Source organism: Aricia agestis, chromosome 17 (assembly GCF_905147365.1).
Source record: "Aricia agestis chromosome 17, ilAriAges1.1, whole genome shotgun sequence".
Classification (NCBI taxonomy): domain Eukaryota; kingdom Metazoa; phylum Arthropoda; class Insecta; order Lepidoptera; family Lycaenidae; genus Aricia; species Aricia agestis.
In genome coordinates this window covers 5,139,389-5,161,892 of record NC_056422.1, presented here as the reverse complement: position 1 = coordinate 5,161,892, position 22,504 = coordinate 5,139,389, and the positions used below count along the sequence as shown (strand labels likewise).

Here is a 22,504-nt window from a genome sequence, read left to right as displayed (position 1 = left end):
TTATAACTTTGAATAGTTTTTGGTTATGCGGGCGTATAAACAATCATACAAAAAAATACATACCTACAGCCGAACGTATTTTTGGAAGTAGGTTAAAAATTACTGCAACCGTTTATATCTTCAAGTAATACATATTCTTCAACATCCTCATCTAGAATTTGATTCAAATCCGCACAGCAATAACTAAATACTTAACCTAACATTACCTGGGCGTAAAATTTGATTTTGTCGTCTACGTTTGCAAATAAACGTTTCTTCATAATATATTCGTCTTCATTCTGATCCAGGGCCTGATTAACCCTTAGGCTAATTAGGCTGCAGCCTAGGGCGCGAGGATCGGCGGGGCGCTGAATTCGTGTCTTTGCAATTCGCATGCACTTATCTAGCATCATTGCATCTACTCTACAAATTTCAACTAGACCGAGAGAAAACATTAAAATTAAATGAGCTTGAGAGTCCCAAAGTTCAAAAGTTCAAAAATTGTAACACACTTTTTGATCTCTTGATCAGTCGCTGTTCTGATCACATACAGATGTGGTTCTCGAATCAAATGTGCACGCGAAATGGTCGAATTTACCTTTGTCTTGTGTCATCGCAAAATATGTGTTTTGCGATAAAAAATAATATATTTTTTGTGTACTAATCTTGAAAATGGTGGACGACAGAGTCAATTTTACCCTTCATTATTTTCATAATATTATACATTTACAGTATTACAAGTATATAACCGCTTGGAACATCAATATTTTGATAATCAACTAACTCTACTTCATCTATTCTTACAACTGTTGTAAATATCTTACTGTTACAGGTTTTTATATAGAATTAAATTATTACAAAGACGTTTTCGTCAAAAATTATTTTTATAATATTACACTTACTATTGATTTCAACTCTTCTTTAATGACAATGATATTTCATCTTTAGCACGACAAATATATGAATCTATTTTAGAATAATATCATTTAAAGCTATATTCTAAAAAATAATTCTTATATTCGATGCGTCGTCGTTAACTATACGAAAAATATAAAAAAAAGTTGCGCCTAAATTTTATTTTATAGCAACACTGTGCGTGTGCGCATAAAATTTTGTTAATAAATCTGGCAGGTATTTTTCGATTCATTTTTTATATATTCTGTTACCCATATTATTATTATCCCCAGTTAAAAGTTTAGGATCGAATAAAATAGAAAATGCCTTGTTTTTCAGACTAAGCTATATTTCAAATCAAAGGCTATTTTAACTATTTCAAATATTAATAAGGGTAACAAACTAAGGGTAAGGATTTAATCGGACTTATAATCAATTGTATAAATATAATAATAATATTATAAATGCTCTCTCTTTGGCATGGGTATGAATTATTATAAAGGTCATGGACTGAAGTATATCTATAATCTACATATTACATTTCTTTGGACGTAGGCAAAAATAAAATACTTTTGCGCTTTCAAAACATATGCGGCAAAATTATGATTACGCTTAAACTATAATATGAATAGCCTTGTAGAAATCATACTATGAAAATAAAAAGTAAAAGTCATGGACTGAAAGTGACATAAAACTAACATGTAAAATATTTTTTGTCATGCTTTCGAAAAAAAAATCATTGTTTTAACTCCATTTTGAATATTTTTTCTATAATTATTGTAGCTGAACATGTTTATTAATCATTTTTATAATTTCTAATAAAAACCACCCCGGTCAAAATACAGAACTTACACATTTCAATAAAACTATTCATAATGATTTTGGTCTTTATACAATGGAAATAAAGTATCAAATAAATATAACTTAATAGATAAATCTATATTTGTGTCATATAAACTCGAAAGAATCTGTCATGAAGTGTTTTCGTCAACCGGCCTTCATCCATCTGTCTATGGAGTATTCTAACGCTGACATCCACCTGAAATTATAATGAAATCATGTCAAATTGGACACTTTGTAATGTTATCTCTATCGTTTTTTGTACTTAAGAAAGAGAAGACATGATATTTCGATAAACAACAACAACAATCCATACTAATATTATAAATGCGAAAGTATGTCTGTCTGTCTGTCTGTCTGTTACCTCTTCACGCCCAAACCGCTGAACCGATTTGGCTGAAATTTGGCATGAAGATACTTTGAGTCCCGGGAAAGGACATAGGATACTTTTTGTCCCGGAAAAATGTACGGTTCCCTCGCGATAAACGAGTTTTGGCGCAACGAAGTTGCGCGCGTCATCTAGTTTATATTATAAATGCGAAATTGTGTCTGTCTGTCTGTTACCTCTTCACGGCCAAACCACTGAACCGAATTTGCTGAAATTTGGAAATACTTTGAGTCACGGGAAAGGACAAACTAGGATACCTTATATCTTAGAAAAATTAACGGTCCCAGCGCTATAAACGAATTTTGGCGCAACGGAGTTGCGGGCGTCATCTAGTCTTCTATCTATATATATAAAACTCAAAGGTGACTGACTGATTGACATAGTGATCTATCAACGCATAGCCCAAACCACTGGACGGATCGGGCTGAAATTTGGCATGCGGGTAGATGTTATGATAAAGGATTTTGATAAATTCCAACCCCAAGGGGTTCAAATAGGGGATGAAAGTTTGTATATAATAATACTTCTTAACGCGAGCGAAGCCGCGGGCAAAAGCTCGTAAGTTGTAAACCAGACTGACGCCTTACGAGACCACAAGAAAAATCATACGCCATAATAATGAAATGAAAAGTCATACGTCAAAAATCATAAGTCAGCAACGCTTGGTAAAGTATTCCATAATATCATGCTTTTTTCAGAAAATTCAAGAATATTAGTGACTAAAGTAAGTATTTATTTATGAATTTCGCACATAAATATATTGAAAGCAATATAGCTGCTTTAAAGTTGCTTTTAAAGCAACATATCACTTTTGCTTCATTACTGACGTTTTTCCACAGGCGTTAATTTTTTAATAGCGTTGTTGTTTTGTCATCCCAAGTATTTGAAGCAAGTCAATACAAAATGCTTTGAATAAATAAAAATATCAACTCCTGCTGGGCTAGCATGGCCACTAGTAGAAATACGAAAGTATAGACAAACTGTGAACATAAACTTAAGGTGCCGTTCCGATCTTGTTTCGTTCCGAAAAATTCAATAAAATGCCACTTTATAACATACTATAGTCCCTAAAATTGAAATAATATCCTACTATATGACATATACTATAGTCTGTCATAAAGTGGCATTTGAATTGAATTTTTGTCGGTAGCGATTAGCTGCGGTAAAGATCGGAACGGCACCTTAAGTTTATGTCCACAGTTTGTCTATACTTTCGCATTTCTACCGGTGGCCATGCTAGGGCTACTGCTAACTTCCAGAAAGAGACAAATAGTTTACCTTCGTTTATCCATTTCGGACTCGGTGTAGAAATAGAAGTGTCGTTGTTTCGGTTCTGTAGGTGCCACCTCGAAAGCGTATTTCTTGGAGCCGGCCGAGCATGTCAGCACTCGGTAGCCATGTAGACATGCCATACCTGAAAATTTGAAAATATTTTATTATTTCATGATTGGAAGGCTTGGAAAATGCAAATGGTTTGTATGCCTGGATGGCAATTAATTTGCTTGGGAATAAAGCTACAGACGCAAACATAAAAACCGATAATATTTTGACTTTACTAAGTCATGTCTAATAAATCACAATATTGTTTAAAGATAATATTCACCAGAAAACTTAAAACTTAGATACTAGAAACTACATTTTTTAAATCTTTATAGATAAACACTGAGGTATTCAAAGAAAGATATAAATCAAACCTAAGAATAATATGCATAATATTTAAAAAGCACAAAAAACTTTATTAAGTTCATATATTTATGAAGAGGTCAAAATCATTTTAAACATATAACTGTAACTTTCAAGGGGATAAAAAAATTTAACAACCATACTTTACTTACCAAAAGCACTCTTGCTGTTCCCATCGTTGTAGAAATAGAGGCAGGCGTCTTTCAGCACGCAGTAGCGCTTGGCCCAGGACTTCCACTTGGAGCCGAGCTTCATGAGGTAGCCGAAACAGTCCGGTCGTGGGATCGACGACGGTGGCACCTTCATGTTCCTCATGGTTATGTCCAGCCAGCCGTCGCGCTAAAAAAAAGAAAACACGCAACACATTATTCCTCAAAAATTAATTAAACCTAGGATTTTTTTAAGTAGGAATTATTGTGTTGTCATCTTATAATAATAAGGTATAACGCAGGTATAGCTAACTGGTAAATTAGTGGAAGTAAGAAAGGATTTAGCTTGACCCAGGTATAAAAACTGTTTTAAATATTAATCGACAAAAGTAGACATCTATCTATGCTTACTTCGCTGGCAATCATTTATTGGTCCAAACTAGATTGTCTTAGATCTTTAGTAATGCATGCTTATGCAGAAAACTTGTCTGCATAAGCATGCATTGCTAAACACTAATAAACAATGCAGACCTCAGTTAAATTCTTCAGAAGGACTGATGAATACTCTGAAAGCTTCGCTATTCGCCTGATTACTATCATTAATAGAGCAGGTCGTGGACTACATCAGAAGCAAGACCCACTTCGTCTTGAGGGTCGAGCGCTTGGAGTCCCGCCACAAAGTGAATTTTAGTTCCTTTGTGGTGAGAGTCCCGACGCATCATCTACCGACCTTCGAGAAGGAGGAGTTCTGGCCGATTCTCCAATCGGCCAGAACTTCTCCTTCTCGAAGGTCTACAGGTCTACAGGAGGTTCCGAGGACGACTTCCGAACACGTCGCGCCCCACGTCGCAGACAATACGTGTTTAGTGTTTTAGTGTTAGTGTTAGTTTTTAGTATAATTGTATGTATGTTAGTCTATAAGGTATTTATAATATGGGCCAAGATGCCCGAGTTAAATAAATAAATAAATAAAAAATTAATAGCCGTCTATCGCGTAGAACTCGGAGGTTCACCCGCTCACCCCATACTGGTAGTTTCACCAGCACTGCTTACCTGGTTACTAGCGTCAATAGCATGCGCCAGCACCGCTCGCCATCTTGCTGAGGACTCTGCGGTATCAGCAGCCAGCTGCAGCCGCGTTCCACCACCACGTTGCAGCCGGAAACCGTGCGGACGCTCCGACGATTCCTCTGATAGCTGGTAATTGACCAGCATGAGAGCACCAACTGGATGGATGCTCTGGAATTGAGACAGACAAGGTATGTAGCCACAAATTTTGTTATGTAATGTAATCAAGACATCTTTATCAGTCAAGTAACATCTCCGGCTATTTGGTAGTTCCTTTATGCTGGTGTCAAATGATTTCTGGAGCCCAATTATCACACCTCAAATGATGGCTAGATTAATTACTTGTTTGCACAGTGGGCTTAGCATGCAATAAAGCTGAAAACGCAAAGCAGTTGAGTGTTGACAGACCAACGTAATTTGATCGCATCATGTCAATTCAATGTTAATTGTGATCTGTCGGCTGCGTTTGAATCTAGGTCCCCCATCTGCTTTGGAATCAGCGTCTCTAATAGTACAATATAAGTCCGAAAATTCACAGTAGCATAAAAATCAAACGAGGTACCAACTGTCTCTCTAACCCAATAGGTGTAAGCATTTGACTGGCAAATAGTTGCAGTAGCAATGATAACAAACGCTTATTATCGATTTGATCGTTTCTCCACTAAATAGTGTCGACAATACTTAGTACTCACTGAGTCCGTCTTATAATAATACAGGCAGTTGTCTCTCTTCAGCACGAACCACCGTCTGGTCCAGCGCGGTTCGCCATCACTGGTCGCCCGCCATAGATACCCGCTGTATAGTACGGCTGGAGCACCTTCGTGGGCTAATGATGCTACTACATCTGATGTCCGGGCTACCTGGAATTGGAGTGAAGTAGGTGATGGATAAGCTTAAGCTTGGATAATCTGATGATTTTAAATATGATCTAGATTCTAGAATAACAGACTAACAATAGCCGATAGATAGACGATAAATGACGAATGAAGAATAATATGATAGACGATAGATATACTGACAAGAAAAAAAAAAGGAAAATGGTATTGTGGACTATGGAATCTTGAAGCTATTGTAAGATATTATGCAATATGTAGCAGACAGTCTTAAAACAATAGGTGCAAGAAATGGGTCTCTGACAATGATAAGTATATTTTATAATCTCTGATAAGTAGTTAATACTGTAAGGTACTGTTAAATTAATAACATAATAATTACTACCTACGATAATGACTTTATAAACAATTTACCAAACACATTAAAAATACCCAACATGCCACAACACATTTCGTTTCACAAACATTAGCAAGTTAGAATAGACACTTACGTCCAACTGCAGGAATTCGGAGCCAGAGTGTGCTATTTTAACCACTTCTGAATGTGTTTTGTTTAAAACGTTGATCCCTGAAAATAATCAATACAATTTAAAAGAAAATTTAGATCATTATAACTGTAATTTATATCATTATAACTGTAATTTATATCATTATAACTGTATATTATAATTGAATACTGTTTAATTATTATGATGTTTCGTGCGATGCTGGAAATAAAAGTTTTCTTATTGTTATTCTTAAAACTAAAGATCGTTGTAATATTATTATGTACTTAACTACATAATAATAATTAATAATAAATTACTACTTATTTGTAATAAATAATAATAACTGAAGTTACTAAGGAAGCTAAAGTAAGTAGAATAGAAAGCCTTATAATACTTTTAAAAAATGCAATTTTCGATTCTTATATAGAAAGTGCATGTATCTATTTTTTTTTCTTTTACGATTTTTTTTTTGATCGGCATTACTGGATACTAATGTTTGATCAACACTATATACTAATGTTTGATCAACACTATATCAATGTAAACAATGGACGCTAGATACCGCATGAATACACCTGTTGTAGTTACGTTGATTTAGTAATCGATATAGTTCCATTATTACAGTTTACATCAAAAAAATATCACAGCCGAACACTGTTATGAAACTATCAGTGCATTTTTTTAACGGGCAATTGGCCCATCACTATGTTGCCAGGATCAACAGAGGTAACTAACCACGAAAACCCCTTGATATGATCTCAGGGAGCCCGAGGGACATGCTAAATCTGTCTCGGGACCCGCAACGAAATTAATCAGATGAAAGGTAGGAGGAGTAGGAGATATAAAGATATTTACCATTAACTGCAATAATGAGGTCTCCGACCTCCAACCCTGAGGTCTCAGCGGGTGTGTCGGACTCGATCGCGGAGACCACCACCGGCTTGCTGCCGTGGATCCGGAAGCCGAACTCGTCGTTCGCACGCCGGACTATCACCGTTTTGTCGCTCTCTGGAAAGTTGGAAAAAGGAAGTTACTTTAATAAAAATTTTAAGTTGTAACTTCTTTGGTAGGGTGAACCGTTTCATTAAGTAGTGCGTCACGTGCTAGTTTGTTAATTTTTAAGTTTTGAGTCCTCTCGTTCGTCTCAGAATGCACACATTTTTAAGGGTGTATTTCATAATCGTCAAATGAGATACGAATAGCTGTTGTGGTAAGTTTATTGTCTATTCCTTTTTTACTGCAAATCTAACCTAGACAAAAAATTTTCGGGTAAGCTTTACTCAGGTGATTTGGAAATGGGTTTGATTTTTAAAATAACTTAAATTAAATCCAAAAGTTTTCACTCATATTTCAAAGGAAAAATGTAAGATTTAAATACATATTTAACATGTCAAAGAAAGCTTTCATTTAATTCCTTTGCTCTCAGCAGTGCGGCAGCGCGGTGCGAGCGTTCTTATATTTTATTTCTGTCTATTTGCAAACAAATCTGCAAAGGTCAACCCTTAAATAGAAACTCTAAATTACTGACCTAAAATATAAAAACTCTGTCGTCCATGACATAAATACCTGGTTACTATTATTTCATTTCACTTTCATGCCCAACCGGAGTTCTGGAAGCGTGCCAAATTTTGACCATTCATGCCATAACTTAACCGACGTTACAAATGCGGTTAGTGGTGGATGAGATTTATGAATATTGAATATGAATGCGATATTAAACCGGGTCAAAACCCGGGAAGTACCAAAATACCAAAGTATTTTGGTACTAATGTTATTTTAATGGTGAAAGGTACCTATAGGTAGCTTCTATTCAGACAAAACTTGTATCCAGCCATATTTTAACGGTGTGTCCGTCTACGTCTTGTTTATCTCTTATCACTAAAATCACAAAACTGATTTGAATGTAGAGTTAAATTAATGTAAAAATCTACTATTGTAAATACTTACAATAATAATTGTAGATACTTAAGGTCCCGGAAAATATTATATGATAGTTAAACATCTTACTAGATGGATACATCTGTATTTCTTAAATGTTAATAGAAAATAGTTGTTTAAAAATTTATTATATTTTTTATTAAATAATAATATTATAATATTATGAACCATAAATACATGATTCACGTTATGTTATTAACTCAATGCTCTAGCTAGAGCTGCATTTTATAACAATTTTTTATTGATAGTGCCATTTTACGAGCGTCATAGACATAAAGAGTGAACTTCTCTTTATACTTTAGATTTTTAGTTTTATATCTTAATATATATATTTCTTGTGTGCGTGTGTATGTGACTGAACTCCTCCTAAACGACTGGACCAATTTTGATGAAATTTTTTGTGTGTGTTCGTGGAGATTCGAGAATGGTTTAGATTTACAGTTTGGTCTACTGGAAAATGTTTTTTTCAATTAATTTCTTATCTAAAAGGAGTTGTTGATTTTGGAATGTTTTACATTAGATCCGGCGGACGGCGCTATCATCGCATTCAATATTATTCTATTTCAATTTTAGTTTGTCCTGACAGATGGTGCTACGATTAATTTGAAAAAAATTTTGATATTCAATTCATGTGCTGATTAAAATATTAAATAAATAACACATAGGCTACAATTTTAACCGACTTTCAAAATGGGGGAGGTGTTATGTTCGTTTTCTTATATTCAACGATTACTCCGCCGTTTGTGAACCGATTTTCAAAATTTTTCTTTTGGTATATAGGGCATCATCCCAATTTGGTATTATATTCAGAAAAGTGGTGATCTGATGAAGGATCCATAAGTAATCGAGGGAACTCCTCAAAACTTATAGGGAAACATATGGTGACTTCGGTTTCGTGAGAAGTATTCTAAGCATATGCTACCAACAAGTAAGATTTTGCACCGAAATATACCTGGTATACCGTGGTTCGGAAGGTGCTGAGAGAATTCCTGATTCTTTATAGATACAAGTTTGGGAGTTTCGGCGTTGTTTTAAGAACAGAAAGCATATGCTACTATGCAAATTACATTCTTCATCATCATCATCATCATCATCACTACCATATTATACCATTTCATAGTCTTTTAGATCGAGACTCGAGTTTGTCAAGCGATAATTAAAAAAAATCTATATCTACCTAATATTATAAACCTGAAGAGTATGTTTGCTTGAACGCGTCAATCTCAGAAACTACAGGTCCGATTTAAAAACTTATCTCAGTGTTAGATAGATCATTTATCGAGTAAGACTCATCATTTATCGAGAAGGTTATATTATATTATTACTCTAAGACTAATACGACAGAAGAAACTCAGGAAAATGTGGGAAAAACGGGGGAAATATTTTTTATGGGAAAATGTAGCTACGGATTCTGTAAAATTTCTAATTTACGCGGGCGAAGCCGCGCGGGACATCTAGTTTGAATATAAATTCGAACGAGGTTATATTCAGATACGATTTTGAACGAGTAATCGATAAAATCATAGAGTAATAAATAGTATGTCTGGTCTCTGATAAAACTGAAATAACGAAGGCCGTTATGGAAATTTAGGTACATATTGGCAAAGAAATAATTAATTACAAACATTGCAAATAATAATAATTAAAACATGATGAATAGACCTGCAAGTAATAAATTTTAAAACGTCTACGTATGTTTGCATACATTTTAGGAAATTGCATTTAAAAGATTTTATAACTCGTAAAAGAAGCTTTGTTTGAATTAAACGTTAAATATATAATACTTCATGAAGATTTGTTAGAAAACAAATTTTGTTATACAAATCAATTAATAAAATATTATCATAAAAACATAAAAAAAAAACAAATTATACCGCATGGTTCCGAAGCCACAAGTTTGTTGACTTGCGATTGTCGACACCACAACACTAGCATCAATTTAAAAATCTCCTCCAATTTCTGCTTAATATTTCCATTTGGATGGTTATACACTTGCTTGACTAGAATAAAAAGTTTTATTTTATTTCTTTTCACATTTACATTTCATTTATTTTTATTAAATTTACTTACAGCTGTGTCCCATTTTTTACTTTTTTTAACACAAGTTAACCCTCTAGCGCACCATGTGTCACAACGTCACAAAATAACAAAGTTTACTCGAAATCGATAACAGGAATGACATAATCGGCGCCACGTACCGGCGAGACTGACGTCTGGCCTACGTAAAAATAAAATTAGTTCGCTCGCCCAAGCCAGTGGGAATGGACTGAATTATTTTTTTTACACCGGTATGCAGAGGTCAGTCAAGGCTATGACGTCACAGGGTTACCTTGAGACGATTGATTCTTTGTAGGTGTTTAACGAGCAGACATATTGTAATGGTAAGGGATTTTCAATGACAACAGAAAGAAGACAGGTGTCTGACAACACTAGGTACTAGGTAGAGATTATCTATTATGGGATACAGGAAGAATAACTTTGTTTCTTGTTGTTATTTTCGTTGGCTTTAATTTTAAACCGATTATATGATAGTACAGTAAAGAAAGAGCTACTTTCGAATTAAAACTTTTAAAGTATTTTAATTACCTCCCGTAACTTCTCTATTTTAATAGAGAACTTATTTTAAGGTATAAGGTACTTCTCTATTTTAATAGAGAACTAATTTTAAGGTATTTCAATCATTTACAATCGAAAATGCTTAAAAGTTTAAATATAAAAACCATGACTCAAAATCTTTTGTATTTCTGTGAGTCAACAATTATACAAATAAAATAATGCATAAAAAAGTATTTCGGCACATGACTTCAGTGACCGCATTTTTTATAGTATCAGCGCTGAAAAAAGCTCTACTTATTATAAGAGTAGACTATTTTAGTGTTATGTCGATCTAAAATAGACAGCGGTACTAAATGCTAGGTGTGTTAGGTAGATAATTTTGTAGATCTTAAATTAGCCAAGCGGGAACTCTTACACGAATAATTGGGTTATATGACGTTGTTAAAATAATGATTATAAAAATAATATTTTAAATTTCATTCTACTTTGGTTATTATTTTGTTACTAATGAGGCTAGTCACAAAATATCATATTAATTTTGTTATAATATTTGTCGAGATAATGTCGAGATTTTGACATTATGAGACGAGTAGTTTTTAATTATCTCGAGAGTGAGATATCTCGTTCATATCGTCATAATATGGTGTGGTGCAGCGATGGTTGCGGCCTGCGGGCGGCGGGCTTCTTGAAATTCGCCACAATAAAGTTCCAAGTTCAATCATAAAGTTTTGGGTGATAATTTTCCATTAATGAATACGTTGAGAAGTTTAAGTATTATTTTGTCAGAAATACTCATTTTATTATACGCTGGCGTATGATGAATCATATTATGGCCAAGGCGTCACATATTGTCTGACTTATGTAACTAGATGGCTGGATGGATACGTGATATGAAATAATATATTATTATGAAATTAGAATAGTAAACCTTTGTGAAGAATTATAATAATAATATCTGACTATATTATATTTTGATACAAGAAAAACTGGGGGACTTATTTTCTGGACAGTCGTCATAAGCGCTGCAGGCTATCTCACGTATGAGGATAATTATTATAGCCGGCGATCGAAATACAATAATTCGAAACATAAGAATAGGGCCACTGATATTATGACAAGACCCTCCTTTTACTACGACAAGACTCACTCGAATGATTCATCACTCATCCGAATTAATCCATAATTAATCTTTGAATACACATCTAGCGCTAATGTTTGTTTCATTTGGGTAATTCACGAGTGATGCTGAATTGCTTGTCCACTCTTTTAATTTAAAATAATGTAACAAACAGACAAACTCACTGAAGGTGCTGTTCGCCTGTCGCTTCGTCTGCTCCACGATAGCCAGTCTATGGACGAGTCGATGTGAGAGAGACACGTAGCGTTTGTTGAACTCCGTCTCCGATTCCGTTGGGTCTTCGCCGCCGGTGAAGTCCACGGTGTCTGTTAGAAATGTACCATCGAGGAAATTGATTCCTAGCCAGTCGACAGACCAACGTCATTTGGTCAGAGTTCAATTCAGTGTTAATTAATGTGATCTGTCGGCTGGGTTTGACGTAACGCGACCAAACTACGTAGGTTCTGCCTAGGAATCTATAATCATCTGCCTAGGAATCAACTTCTGATAGTATGTTGAAATTAGTACCATTTTCACCAAATTGTTAATTGTTTGAATTTCGTCTACTTCATTCTATTATGATAGAGAAGCTTAGATCAATTTGTTCGAAGTAGAGAAGGCAAACTTTAACAAACTTTTAATAAATGGCATTTATAAAAGAAGAAAAGAAATAAGTAGATACAGTGGACCAGATGGACCAATCCAAAATATTAGGAACGTTTAAATGGCAAATTCGTCTACTATTAATAATATGATCAAATGATTGTAGCGTCGATCATTGACCATCGTGAATAGGACCTTAACACAAAATATATTTTTCACGTAAAACACAACTACAGTGATGCCATAACGTACAAAATGTCAATTATTATGTAAATACCTGGTGGTATTCTCAACCAGCTGTCATCGTTGGGAGAGATGAGGATCCAGTTGCCGCACCACCATGGCGTCGCGTACACCCCTTTCTCATCGCGAGTGGTTTCACCGTCTTCGGAACCGGAACACTGCTCTTGTTCTAGAGAAACATATGACCTTATTTTAAATGGGTAATCAAATAACTATAATATTGTGTACGGCTTTTAGCTAAAAAATATGAGCGCCTGATCAAACTTTCATTGACTTTGATCATTAAAGACAATCAATATTACGGCATTAATGAAATATTATGTTCTTTAATTTTTTGCGCCTGATTAAAAATCGAAAGCAAACACGATTTTGAGTGTTTCGTAGGTTTTACTACAAATTACTACCTATTTAATGGCTTTAGACTTTACAGTATTTTCTATTATACTTAAAATGCTTTAATAGTTTTCATGTCTTGAGATTAAGGTCAATTTAAAAGTATACAAAGATTTACGCTTACCGTCAGGATCAGCACCAGAATTTGACGCCAGTTTATCAAGACTGTTCCCCGCTGATCTTGCAATGCGCGTGTCTTCTGGTTTTTCTATGTCAGCGTATTCTTCTTTCCCTCTTTCTTCAGACTTAAAGGTTATAAAATTATTAATTTAAAATACTAATAGACTATGGAACGTTAAGAAAGACCTACCTAAGAGCGCAATACATCTCACTAACAGGACGACAAAAATGTCCCCTTCTGGACCTAAGAAAAATATACAAATACAAAGTCTTTATTCACCATGATAATTTTACAAACATTTTAACAAATAACGGTCCCCCAAACTAGGCGAGGCCTGTCCTATGGGGGAGTTTAATTGAGTAAAGGAAGTATTGCGGCTAGAACAACAGAAACATAAAGAAAACAAACAAAATAAATAACATCCTTCACAACAAATCATGCTTATTCTTATAAAAAAAAAAATATATATATATACATATATATTTTATGTATATATATATATATATATATTTTTAATTATAAATGTGTAAAATATGTGTGTGTGTATATAAGAGTAAGAAAAAAAATTACCAACCTTTGCTCTAACATCCGATCTATACCGATTCGAATGCCTTGTTTTGTCTTCTGAGCGGTATCGTTTATCTAACTTTTTGTACAGTCTTGCGCCACTGACGTGTTTTTTGTTGTCTATACACGAGGGAGAATCTGCGAAACCTGCCGGTGCAGGCACTATATCTGGTGTTGCATCAGCGAATGACTCCTAAAATATACAATTAATAGAAGAAGAAAGACGTAATAAAAGACTAATTGAAATAGCATAAACAGATAAAGAAACAATAGAGTGTAGTATTAATTAAAGATCAGCAAAACTTTCAGAAACTACTTGCATTCAGAAAAATTGAATGTTTAATTGTGAATGGCTTAATATAAAAATATTATATTTAAAGCTGGTATTAGCACTTACATCAGTATGAGAAGTTCTGGACTCAACACTCTCATATTCATGGGAGGCGGTAACGATGTGCACTTCTTTGCCGCAGTGCAGACAGTGCGCTTTGGCATCACAATCCTCTCCGGCCAAGCTCTGTTCGGTATGTTCTGAATAGAATACAGAATCTGACCCTGGTGAAACGGAACGTAGGGACTCTGCTGAGGCCGCCTTGGCAAATTTTCCGTCTGTCGTTCAATAAAACTTACTTTTTTTACAAAGCCAATTGGTTGAACACAGTCGCGCACAACAAGCACATTTATGTATTAGAAACATTTTTAATAAAATTGATGACATAAAGTCTGCGATTATTGCGAATGACAAGTGTGAATTTTCCTAAAATTCCCTTTTGATAAATCACAGAAACTTACACACAGACATCGATTATATTAAATCGAAAGGACTAACCTTTATCGAGCTTTCGTCCATGTTTCGGAGAAACCGGGCTTTTGATATATCGCAAAGGAGTTAGTTTTCCTTGTTCCCCGGAATCTTTACGACAGCATACCACATCTTCGGCTTCTAAGGAACTCACACAAGGTAAAGTAGGAATAGATTGTTTTCTTCTTGGAAGACTTCCAGGTAAGGATATGCTTTCGTTAGAGCCACTTTTCCTTCGAGGGCTAGAAAATAATTTACTGTGAGAAATAAAGCATTTTTCATGACAATTACCATATTATTTAAAGCGTTCATACCGATATCCGAAATTATAATTGGACGTAGGAGATTTTGAATTTGAATTAGATCCGGTTTTCTTCCTTGGACTTTCTCGTATTCGCCTGTACTTTCTGGGTGAAATATTTCCATTACTGACTCCTGAAAATACAATTAAAGATATATGAAAGAGCTGACATTTAAGCATAATTGCAAAAAAGCATAGTACTTACTTTCTGCTTTATATTCACTAGAATCATCAGACGTAGGAATATTCAGATGTAACTTAATGTTGGACCCAACTGATTCTCTTCTATCATAATAGGACGGTCTATGATTATTATCAAAAATTTTACTTTGTGTAGGACTTTTCGCTTTAAATTTAGTTCTTTTTACAGTTCGCTCTCTACCATCTTTATCTTTTATACTTCTTTCTATGTGCTTATCGGGATCCCGAGGTGACGACTGAGCAAAATGCGTTTTCTTCTTTCTACTTTCTTTTGGTTTTTCTTCCTGTGGGGACTTCATATTGGGACATTTAATTACACTATTTTCAGAAACGTGGCTAGTAGAATCAAATTCTTCCCTCTCATCCCATTTATCTTGCGACGATGATATCGCATCGTCACAAGATTTTGAGAATTCCAACATAAAAGCTTTCCTTTTCTTTCGTTTATCTTCGGATAACCAACTCTTAGGTCTGTTTGAAGATCTATATTTCTGTGAATGCTTATATGCTGTAAAAGAGAAGAAATGTACAAATAATATTACATAATATTACAAAGAAAAGTATTTTGTCTGCAAAATTAAAATACATACTTAATCCACCATCGTCGTCATCTTCAACAGGACTCTCATAATATCCGGAAGATGAATAATGTGCACTTCTTTCGTCATCTGAAAGTGATCCCTAAAAAAATAATCACAATAAAATTAATGATCCTCGGTTAAGTAATTTTTTTTCAAAGCCTTTCTATAAGCATTTTTTGTTTTCGTACCATCACTTTCTTAGGAACTAATTGTTCTTCTTGTGATTTTTTGCTACTTTTTTCCTCTGATTTATTACTTAAATCTTTCTTTTCTGGCACACTATTTAATGCTTCCTTAGTTTTCGCTACAGCCACAGGTTTTTCACTAACATCCTCAGTAACATTAGGATTTGATCCAGATATACTGTAACTACCACTAGAACTACTTTTTCCACTTATTGTATCACGTAATGAACTAACCTGTAACAGAAAGTTAAGTTGTAATAATAGTGACTAATGATTGTTATTATTTTTTTATTTTTCAATAAGACGTTATACGTGGCAATTACCGATTTTGACGAAGATTCCTTTGATTTATTAAATTCAGTCTTTTGTCTTCTGCTTTGATCCACAATAGGTGTGATATCAGCTTTTACTTCGATTCTTTCAACTGAAGGCTTAGATATTCGTTCTGGTAAAGGTAATGGAGGTGATGATAAATTAGGTACTATAAAATCGTCTCGAATTTCTAAAGGAGGTGAAAAACTTGGAACAATCAAGTCTTCGGCAACATTATCTGTTTTAGTTGATGAGTACAAACTTGAAGCACTTTCGAATGATGACCCTTCTTGAGCTTTATTATTGCTTTCACCATCTGAAATCAAATTGTAAGATTACTATTGGTTTTAAAATATTGTTATATAAATAGAGGTGTTTGTACATACTATTAGTTTGATTTTTATTACTTTTTTTGGAGCTATCAGAATTAGCAGTCACATAATCTTCAGTAGTAGTTGTGCTTTCTGATACGTCCGTTGTAAACTTTCCAGAATCTGTCCTAGCTAAACTTGTTTCACTACCAGCAGCCTTAGCTAACGGAATATCTGCAGGGGACTCTTTTATTTGGTTTGGTATTTTACCATTTGGTTCCTTTTGTTGCATCTTTTTTTGCAAGTCTCTTCTCCTAGATGGACTTAGTGCTCTTTCTCGTTTTTTGTTTATAAAACTGGGTGTCCTCTTGAATGGTACATCTGTTAAATCTAAACTCGGATGGGTAATGGCAATGGCTGGAGTATGACTAGCTTTGAGTGGCGTTGTAGGAGATAACACCTTAGATGTCGTAGGTTGCTTAGTAATAGGTAAAGTTATATTTGGTACGACGGCTGGTGGTGATAAAGATGCTCGTGTTTGGTGAACAAAACTTGGACTTGATGGATCTAATTTATTACGAGGAGAGGTTGGAGACTGACTCTGTAACAAAAAGTTAAATTTAAAAATATTTTGTTAATTAAACTTTGATGCTTAAGTAATCGCAAATTATATTATGTGTAGTGCAAAGATTACCATACCTGTGACGCATCTAATTCTTCATCTAGTGCATCTGTGTCTAACGAAGAGCGTTGCTGATGTTGTAACAGTAAAAGTTGTTTTCTTCTTGACGTCGGAGTTAACAATGCAAGCGCACCAGGTGATGTTGCCAGTGAGCTAAGATCAGAAGAACTGAAATAGAGTATAATATTCGTGGTAAAATTTTATGCAAGATGTCTCGTGTTTGTATTTTTAACATATACGATTTTACATTTTTACCTTATAACTGTTCCATTCTCCGTGCCAGAATCAAGTTGTAGAACGGTAGCTTGGGACTCATTCCACAAACCATCTGAATGATCTCTGGAAATTGAATATTATTACAGAATACATATTAGTACAACAGAAGAACTACTCCAAAAATCCGTTTAAAGAATTAACAATTACTCATGTTACGATACTATGAAGATCAAATTCCGACCGCGCAATGCTGAATGCCTACAATAGGCATGACGAACATTTTTTTTTTTTGTTGGTAAGAGGTTTTCTGACGAAATCAAGATTGTCACTTTTTAGAAAATTAATTAATCTATCTTCTTTTAATTACTATAGCAAACTTTTTTATAATAATAATCAAAGTTTAGTAACCCAACCTATATTTTATTATAGTTTTATATTCGATTATAGTGCAGGAGCTGGCCAGGAATTTTTTACAGTTTAAACATTGTTTATTAACTTGTGTTTATTTCTGTGTAGTGTGTGTGTGTTTGTTTGTGTGAAATTGGTTTATTTGCTATGTTTGTGTATTTTTTACATATTTTTTTTGTATTTTAAAGTCTTAAATTACTTTATTGAAAATATTTCAATTGTTATTTAATTGTACATATTTATCAGATTAATAACGATTCTGTCACAGCGGTTAAATCAGTACGTAGAAATATGCGACGAAAAAATCTTACACGTGCGTCACCGCTTGCTTGTGAGTCCCTAGTGATTTGCCCTCGCGGTAGGTACTTACAGTTCGATACCTACATCCGTGAGTGGGACAGGCCTTATGTAAAACTCTTTCGAATCTAACTATCTCGAATTATATCATGTGTTGAAATATAATAATAAGTAAATTACCTGCTTTGATCAACAGTAAGAGATTCGTTCGATGCACACGGTGATGACTTTTCTAAAGGTGTCAACATGTTCACGTTACTTCTTGCCATTGCTCTTTTAACTTTTTGACTGTTTAGATCATGAGTAACAGGATCAGGTGAAGCTGGACTTGATTTAGCTGTGCTGAAATTTTTAAATAAATATATACAACTGTCCAATTAATGCTTAGGCTTGTTATGTATAATGTTGCATGCTTTATTAATGATCTATATCACTATATCAAAGTTAAAAAATATTAAGCAGTTATGAGTTATGACTAATCCGATTTCTATGTAATAAGTGTATTGTGTAACTATGAAACTATATAGAATTAAAGTAAAAATTGTAAGCAATACCTACCATTCTATTGAAATGTCTTCTTTTTCGACACATTCCGTTTTTTCTTCAAAACTTACGCTTCGAATTCTAAATGGTTCATGCTTGTAACTAATGTATTTTTCATGGAAATCTTCGTAAGGTGCATTTCCATCTGAAGAACTAAGAAGAGAATAACGAAAAGTGAGCATGAACAAAAGCTAGTAGCAATCATAAAAGCTAAAGATTTATTTAATTCCATAAAATAAATGTTTAGGCCACAGACATAGATCAAGATAGATACCGCTTGCGTATGTACTTCGCGTGCCATATCGCGTTCCCAAATGACGAGCAATGCTCGTCTTTCGAAAGTCTGTTCTTTATCGCTATCGGAATCGGACGACAATCGGAATTGTAAAAATGCCTAAAAGTGCCGCATTGAGCTGTAGAAATTCAAATAGAAACGTTAGCCTAGATAATGGACACGTTTCTTATCATCGGTACGTCAGAGTAGATACGAAAAAAGTGGCACGCTCGTTTCCATACAAATGGAGCGACATGCGGTATCTATCTTGATCTATGTCTGTGGTTCAGGCATTGTTTGACCCATTCCATTAGATGCAAAAAACTAAGTGCAGAACTATTTAAGACTAAGTGATTGCTTATCACTTAACTCTAATTATTATGTTTGAAAAATGTTAAAATATCATATTTCATTAACACGAATTATGATATTTTAATTAATATGAATTATGGTATTATAATTAATACCTAAATGATCCATCTGGTTCAAATGCCCCAAAAATTCCTTCGTCTTTGATAGGTGTTTGGCTGTAGTTTTGTGCGATATATTCCTTATACATTCCATTTTCTTCATGATCTTCCCTTGTCATATTTTCATGACTAGTTGACATCATGATTGGAGCATCTTTAACTCCCTCATTTGTAATTATACCATCTGTTTTTCTGCTACATAATCAAAACATTAGTATAATTATATTAAGCTGTATTGCTGTTAATGTATCTATGAATACTTACTTGTCTATTAGAATTTCTCCCTCTGACATCGTTTTTTGCAGCAGTCTCTTATTTTTTCTTCGCAAGGTTGTAAATGGTATGGCTTCATCATCGGGTCTTGGCTCGAAATCTATTATTATCTCTTTTTCGTTCTTCTCACTATCATCCGTAGTAGTAGCTGAAGTTTCTGTCGATGGTTCGGATTGGAATGTTGAGGTTTTAGATAATGGATGTGAAGAATTTATCGTCTTTTGTGAAGCTTCACTGGTGCTCTTAGACAAAATAGACCTTAGTGATCTATCACACTTGGTTTCCTTAGCAATTTCCTGTTGTAAATATTCTAAGTTTTTCCTATTTAAAGCCATACTTTTTTCAATAGTTTCAATATCGTCATCCATAGTATCATCCCTGTCGCTTTCGTGAATGAATTGAAAGTTCTGTTGGAAATATTCTTGGGTCTGCTTTTGAAGCGTGCTTAGTTCTGAAGATTTATCAAACTGGGAAGACGTAATAGATTTTACAGAAGACGTCGTTACATCGTCAGAATCATTCCGTTGCAAAATAGGAGAAGTTTGCATAGCTACTGTCGGTGATCTAGGAGACCTTGGTGGTTCTTCCGATTGTGTTCTATGTAATCGCTCATGTTCATTACCTAAAATACTGTCGTTTTTATGTAAGTTAACAGCATTCTCAACAGCTACAGAATAATAATAAATAGTTGAAACGAAGAATGTAACTTACCTATCAACTGTAGCAGTGATTTCACTTTGTGAATCAGCTAACCTTTCACCTCCAACTTCAGAAAACGATTTTGTTAACCTACGAGTTCCTACAGTATAACCATTAGTCTGAACGCCAGCAGCCACCATTTTTACCTAGAAGGTAAAATTGGACGTTAATTTTCTTATGGAGAAAAGAAATAACTTTAAAAAATTAGTAAAATCACTTACCCTTTTAATAGTTCGAGGACTTAAAGATAAATAGTTAGGCGGCAAAGGTTTTCTTCCTAAACATACTTCAGTCTGTGTAGCTTGTGTCCTCATAACTCCCTTCTTAATTGAATCTGGAATTATAAATTGAATTACTAAGTATGTATTTCGTAATTATGTAAATTTATCCGAGCGTAATATAGCGTTGCCGTCATTAACATAATATTAAATGAATCTTTCAGGTTGTTGGGTTGGGATGACTTTTTAGTTGAGAGTCTCATTAATTTATTATTTTATACTCGTATATCAGCCATTTTTAAAACGTCTGTTAGTTTTATTATCATATACCATCAACATTTATTAAAATTACTAGCTGTCCCGGTGAACTTCGTATCACTTTAAAACCTTCCCTGGACTTCTACGAATGTTTTAAGACTAAAATCAGCCCAATCCGTTCAGCCATTTTCGAGTTTTAGCGCGACTAACACATTTGAAAATCCATTTTTATATATAAGATATCATATTTTTTTATTTAACGTTTCAGCCTATCTCTGGTTCTTATGGATTAACGGCCGCTCCCAATATTTGATCTATCTCTGGTTTTGCCCTACTAGAGATAGGAATAGCTCACATTAGACATTAGAGACATATATTTTATGTCAATTGTGAGCTATTCCTATCTCTAGTAGGGCAAAACCAGAGATAGATCAAATATTGGGAACGGCCGTAAGTGTGTTGATTCTTATTTCTAGATTCACATTATTATCTATCTATACTATTGTGTTTATTTACATTGAAGTATAATTTTCACCTAGCATCATAACATTGAGTGTTTCAGTCTTAATCTGGTCCAAGTGGATTAAGTTCTGTGTTTCTTTTACGGCCGTGTCAAATATTTGATCTATCTCTGGTTTTGCCCTACTAGAGAGGAATAGCTCACATTAGACATTAGAGACATATATTTTATGTCAATTGTGAGCTATTCCTATCTCTAGTAGGGCAAAACCAGAGATAGATCAAATATTGGGAACGGCCGTAAGTGTGTTGATTCTTATTTCTAGATTCACATTATTATCTATCTATACTATTGTGTTTATTTACATTGAAGTATAATTTTCACCTAGCATCATAACATTGAGTGTTTCAGTCTTAATCTGGTCCAAGTGGATTAAGTTCTGTGTTTCTTTTACGGCCGTGTCAAATATTTGATCTATCTCTGGTTTTGCCCTACTAGAGAGGAATAGCTCACATTAGACATTAGAGACATATATTTAGTTTTTATTATTCGTAGCATATATTTTATGTCAATTCAATGTTAGCTGCGATCGGTTGTATGTCAAACGAGAGATAGATTGAATATTGGGAACGGCCGTTAGACTCATTATTATTTCTACTATAGTTGATTTCTACCATAGTTTAGCTACCCACCTAGCACTACAACTTTGGGCGTTTCGGCTTGCCTCTGCGGCGCCGGCGCGTGGGTGGGTATCGGCGTCATCGGCGGGTAGTGGATCGGCGTCGGCTGCGCCGGTATGTACGGCGGGTATGGCGGGAACGGCTGGAACATCACTGGCAGTGTTGCGTACGGTTTGTTCTCCGGCTGAAACGTCAAGGTAAATCTCGAATACTTCCACATATGTGTTATATTGCTAGAAATTCATCTTTTATCCTTAGGGCGTTTTTGGTGTTACGGAATTGACCATAAGGTCATGGAGACCGATTGTCAGATGCTATTCCTATTGTTTTACTGCGAAAATTGTACGTTTTTCTTTTCCATTACTTGTACGATGTCATTGCCAACATCTAGGGCGATCAATAATGGAGCTACTTGGTTGAGTTTTTAATCTGCTCATCTGTAGTAGCATAAAAAAATTAGAGGTGTCAAGGGA

General features: G+C 34.5%; 1 protein-coding gene across 2 annotated transcripts in view; it reads right to left on the bottom strand.

Moving 5' to 3' along the window:
- Positions 1-1,782: 1,782 nt before the first annotated feature.
- LOC121735219 overlaps positions 1,783-22,504 on the bottom strand; it is a 48,531-nt gene continuing 27,809 nt past the window's right edge. The window contains exons 7-34 of one of the 2 annotated variants that reach the window (XM_042125957.1): positions 22,044-22,215; positions 20,637-20,749; positions 20,428-20,561; positions 19,708-20,346; positions 19,441-19,635; positions 18,715-18,852; positions 18,337-18,498; positions 17,491-17,574; positions 17,253-17,403; positions 16,629-17,154; positions 16,254-16,558; positions 15,934-16,164; positions 15,755-15,845; positions 15,169-15,672; positions 14,977-15,097; positions 14,690-14,904; positions 14,258-14,469; positions 13,868-14,053; positions 13,297-13,417; positions 12,814-12,948; positions 12,119-12,259; positions 7,178-7,330; positions 6,326-6,402; positions 5,694-5,861; positions 4,987-5,172; positions 3,937-4,123; positions 3,380-3,515; positions 1,783-1,912 (exon numbers count right to left, since the gene is read on the bottom strand). In XM_042125957.1, coding sequence (XP_041981891.1) covers positions 1,861-1,912; positions 3,380-3,515; positions 3,937-4,123; positions 4,987-5,172; positions 5,694-5,861; positions 6,326-6,402; positions 7,178-7,330; positions 12,119-12,259; positions 12,814-12,948; positions 13,297-13,417; positions 13,868-14,053; positions 14,258-14,469; positions 14,690-14,904; positions 14,977-15,097; positions 15,169-15,672; positions 15,755-15,845; positions 15,934-16,164; positions 16,254-16,558; positions 16,629-17,154; positions 17,253-17,403; positions 17,491-17,574; positions 18,337-18,498; positions 18,715-18,852; positions 19,441-19,635; positions 19,708-20,346; positions 20,428-20,561; positions 20,637-20,749; positions 22,044-22,215 — 5,535 coding nt within the window. In that variant the 3' untranslated portion in view covers positions 1,783-1,860. Of the gene's footprint in view, positions 1,913-3,379; positions 3,516-3,936; positions 4,124-4,986; positions 5,173-5,693; positions 5,862-6,325; positions 6,403-7,177; positions 7,331-12,118; positions 12,260-12,813; positions 12,949-13,296; positions 13,418-13,867; positions 14,054-14,257; positions 14,470-14,689; positions 14,905-14,976; positions 15,098-15,168; positions 15,673-15,754; positions 15,846-15,933; positions 16,165-16,253; positions 16,559-16,628; positions 17,155-17,252; positions 17,404-17,490; positions 17,575-18,336; positions 18,499-18,714; positions 18,853-19,440; positions 19,639-19,707; positions 20,347-20,427; positions 20,562-20,636; positions 20,750-22,043; positions 22,216-22,504 lie in introns of both variants that reach the window. The other variant, XM_042125958.1, reaches the window with a different exon arrangement.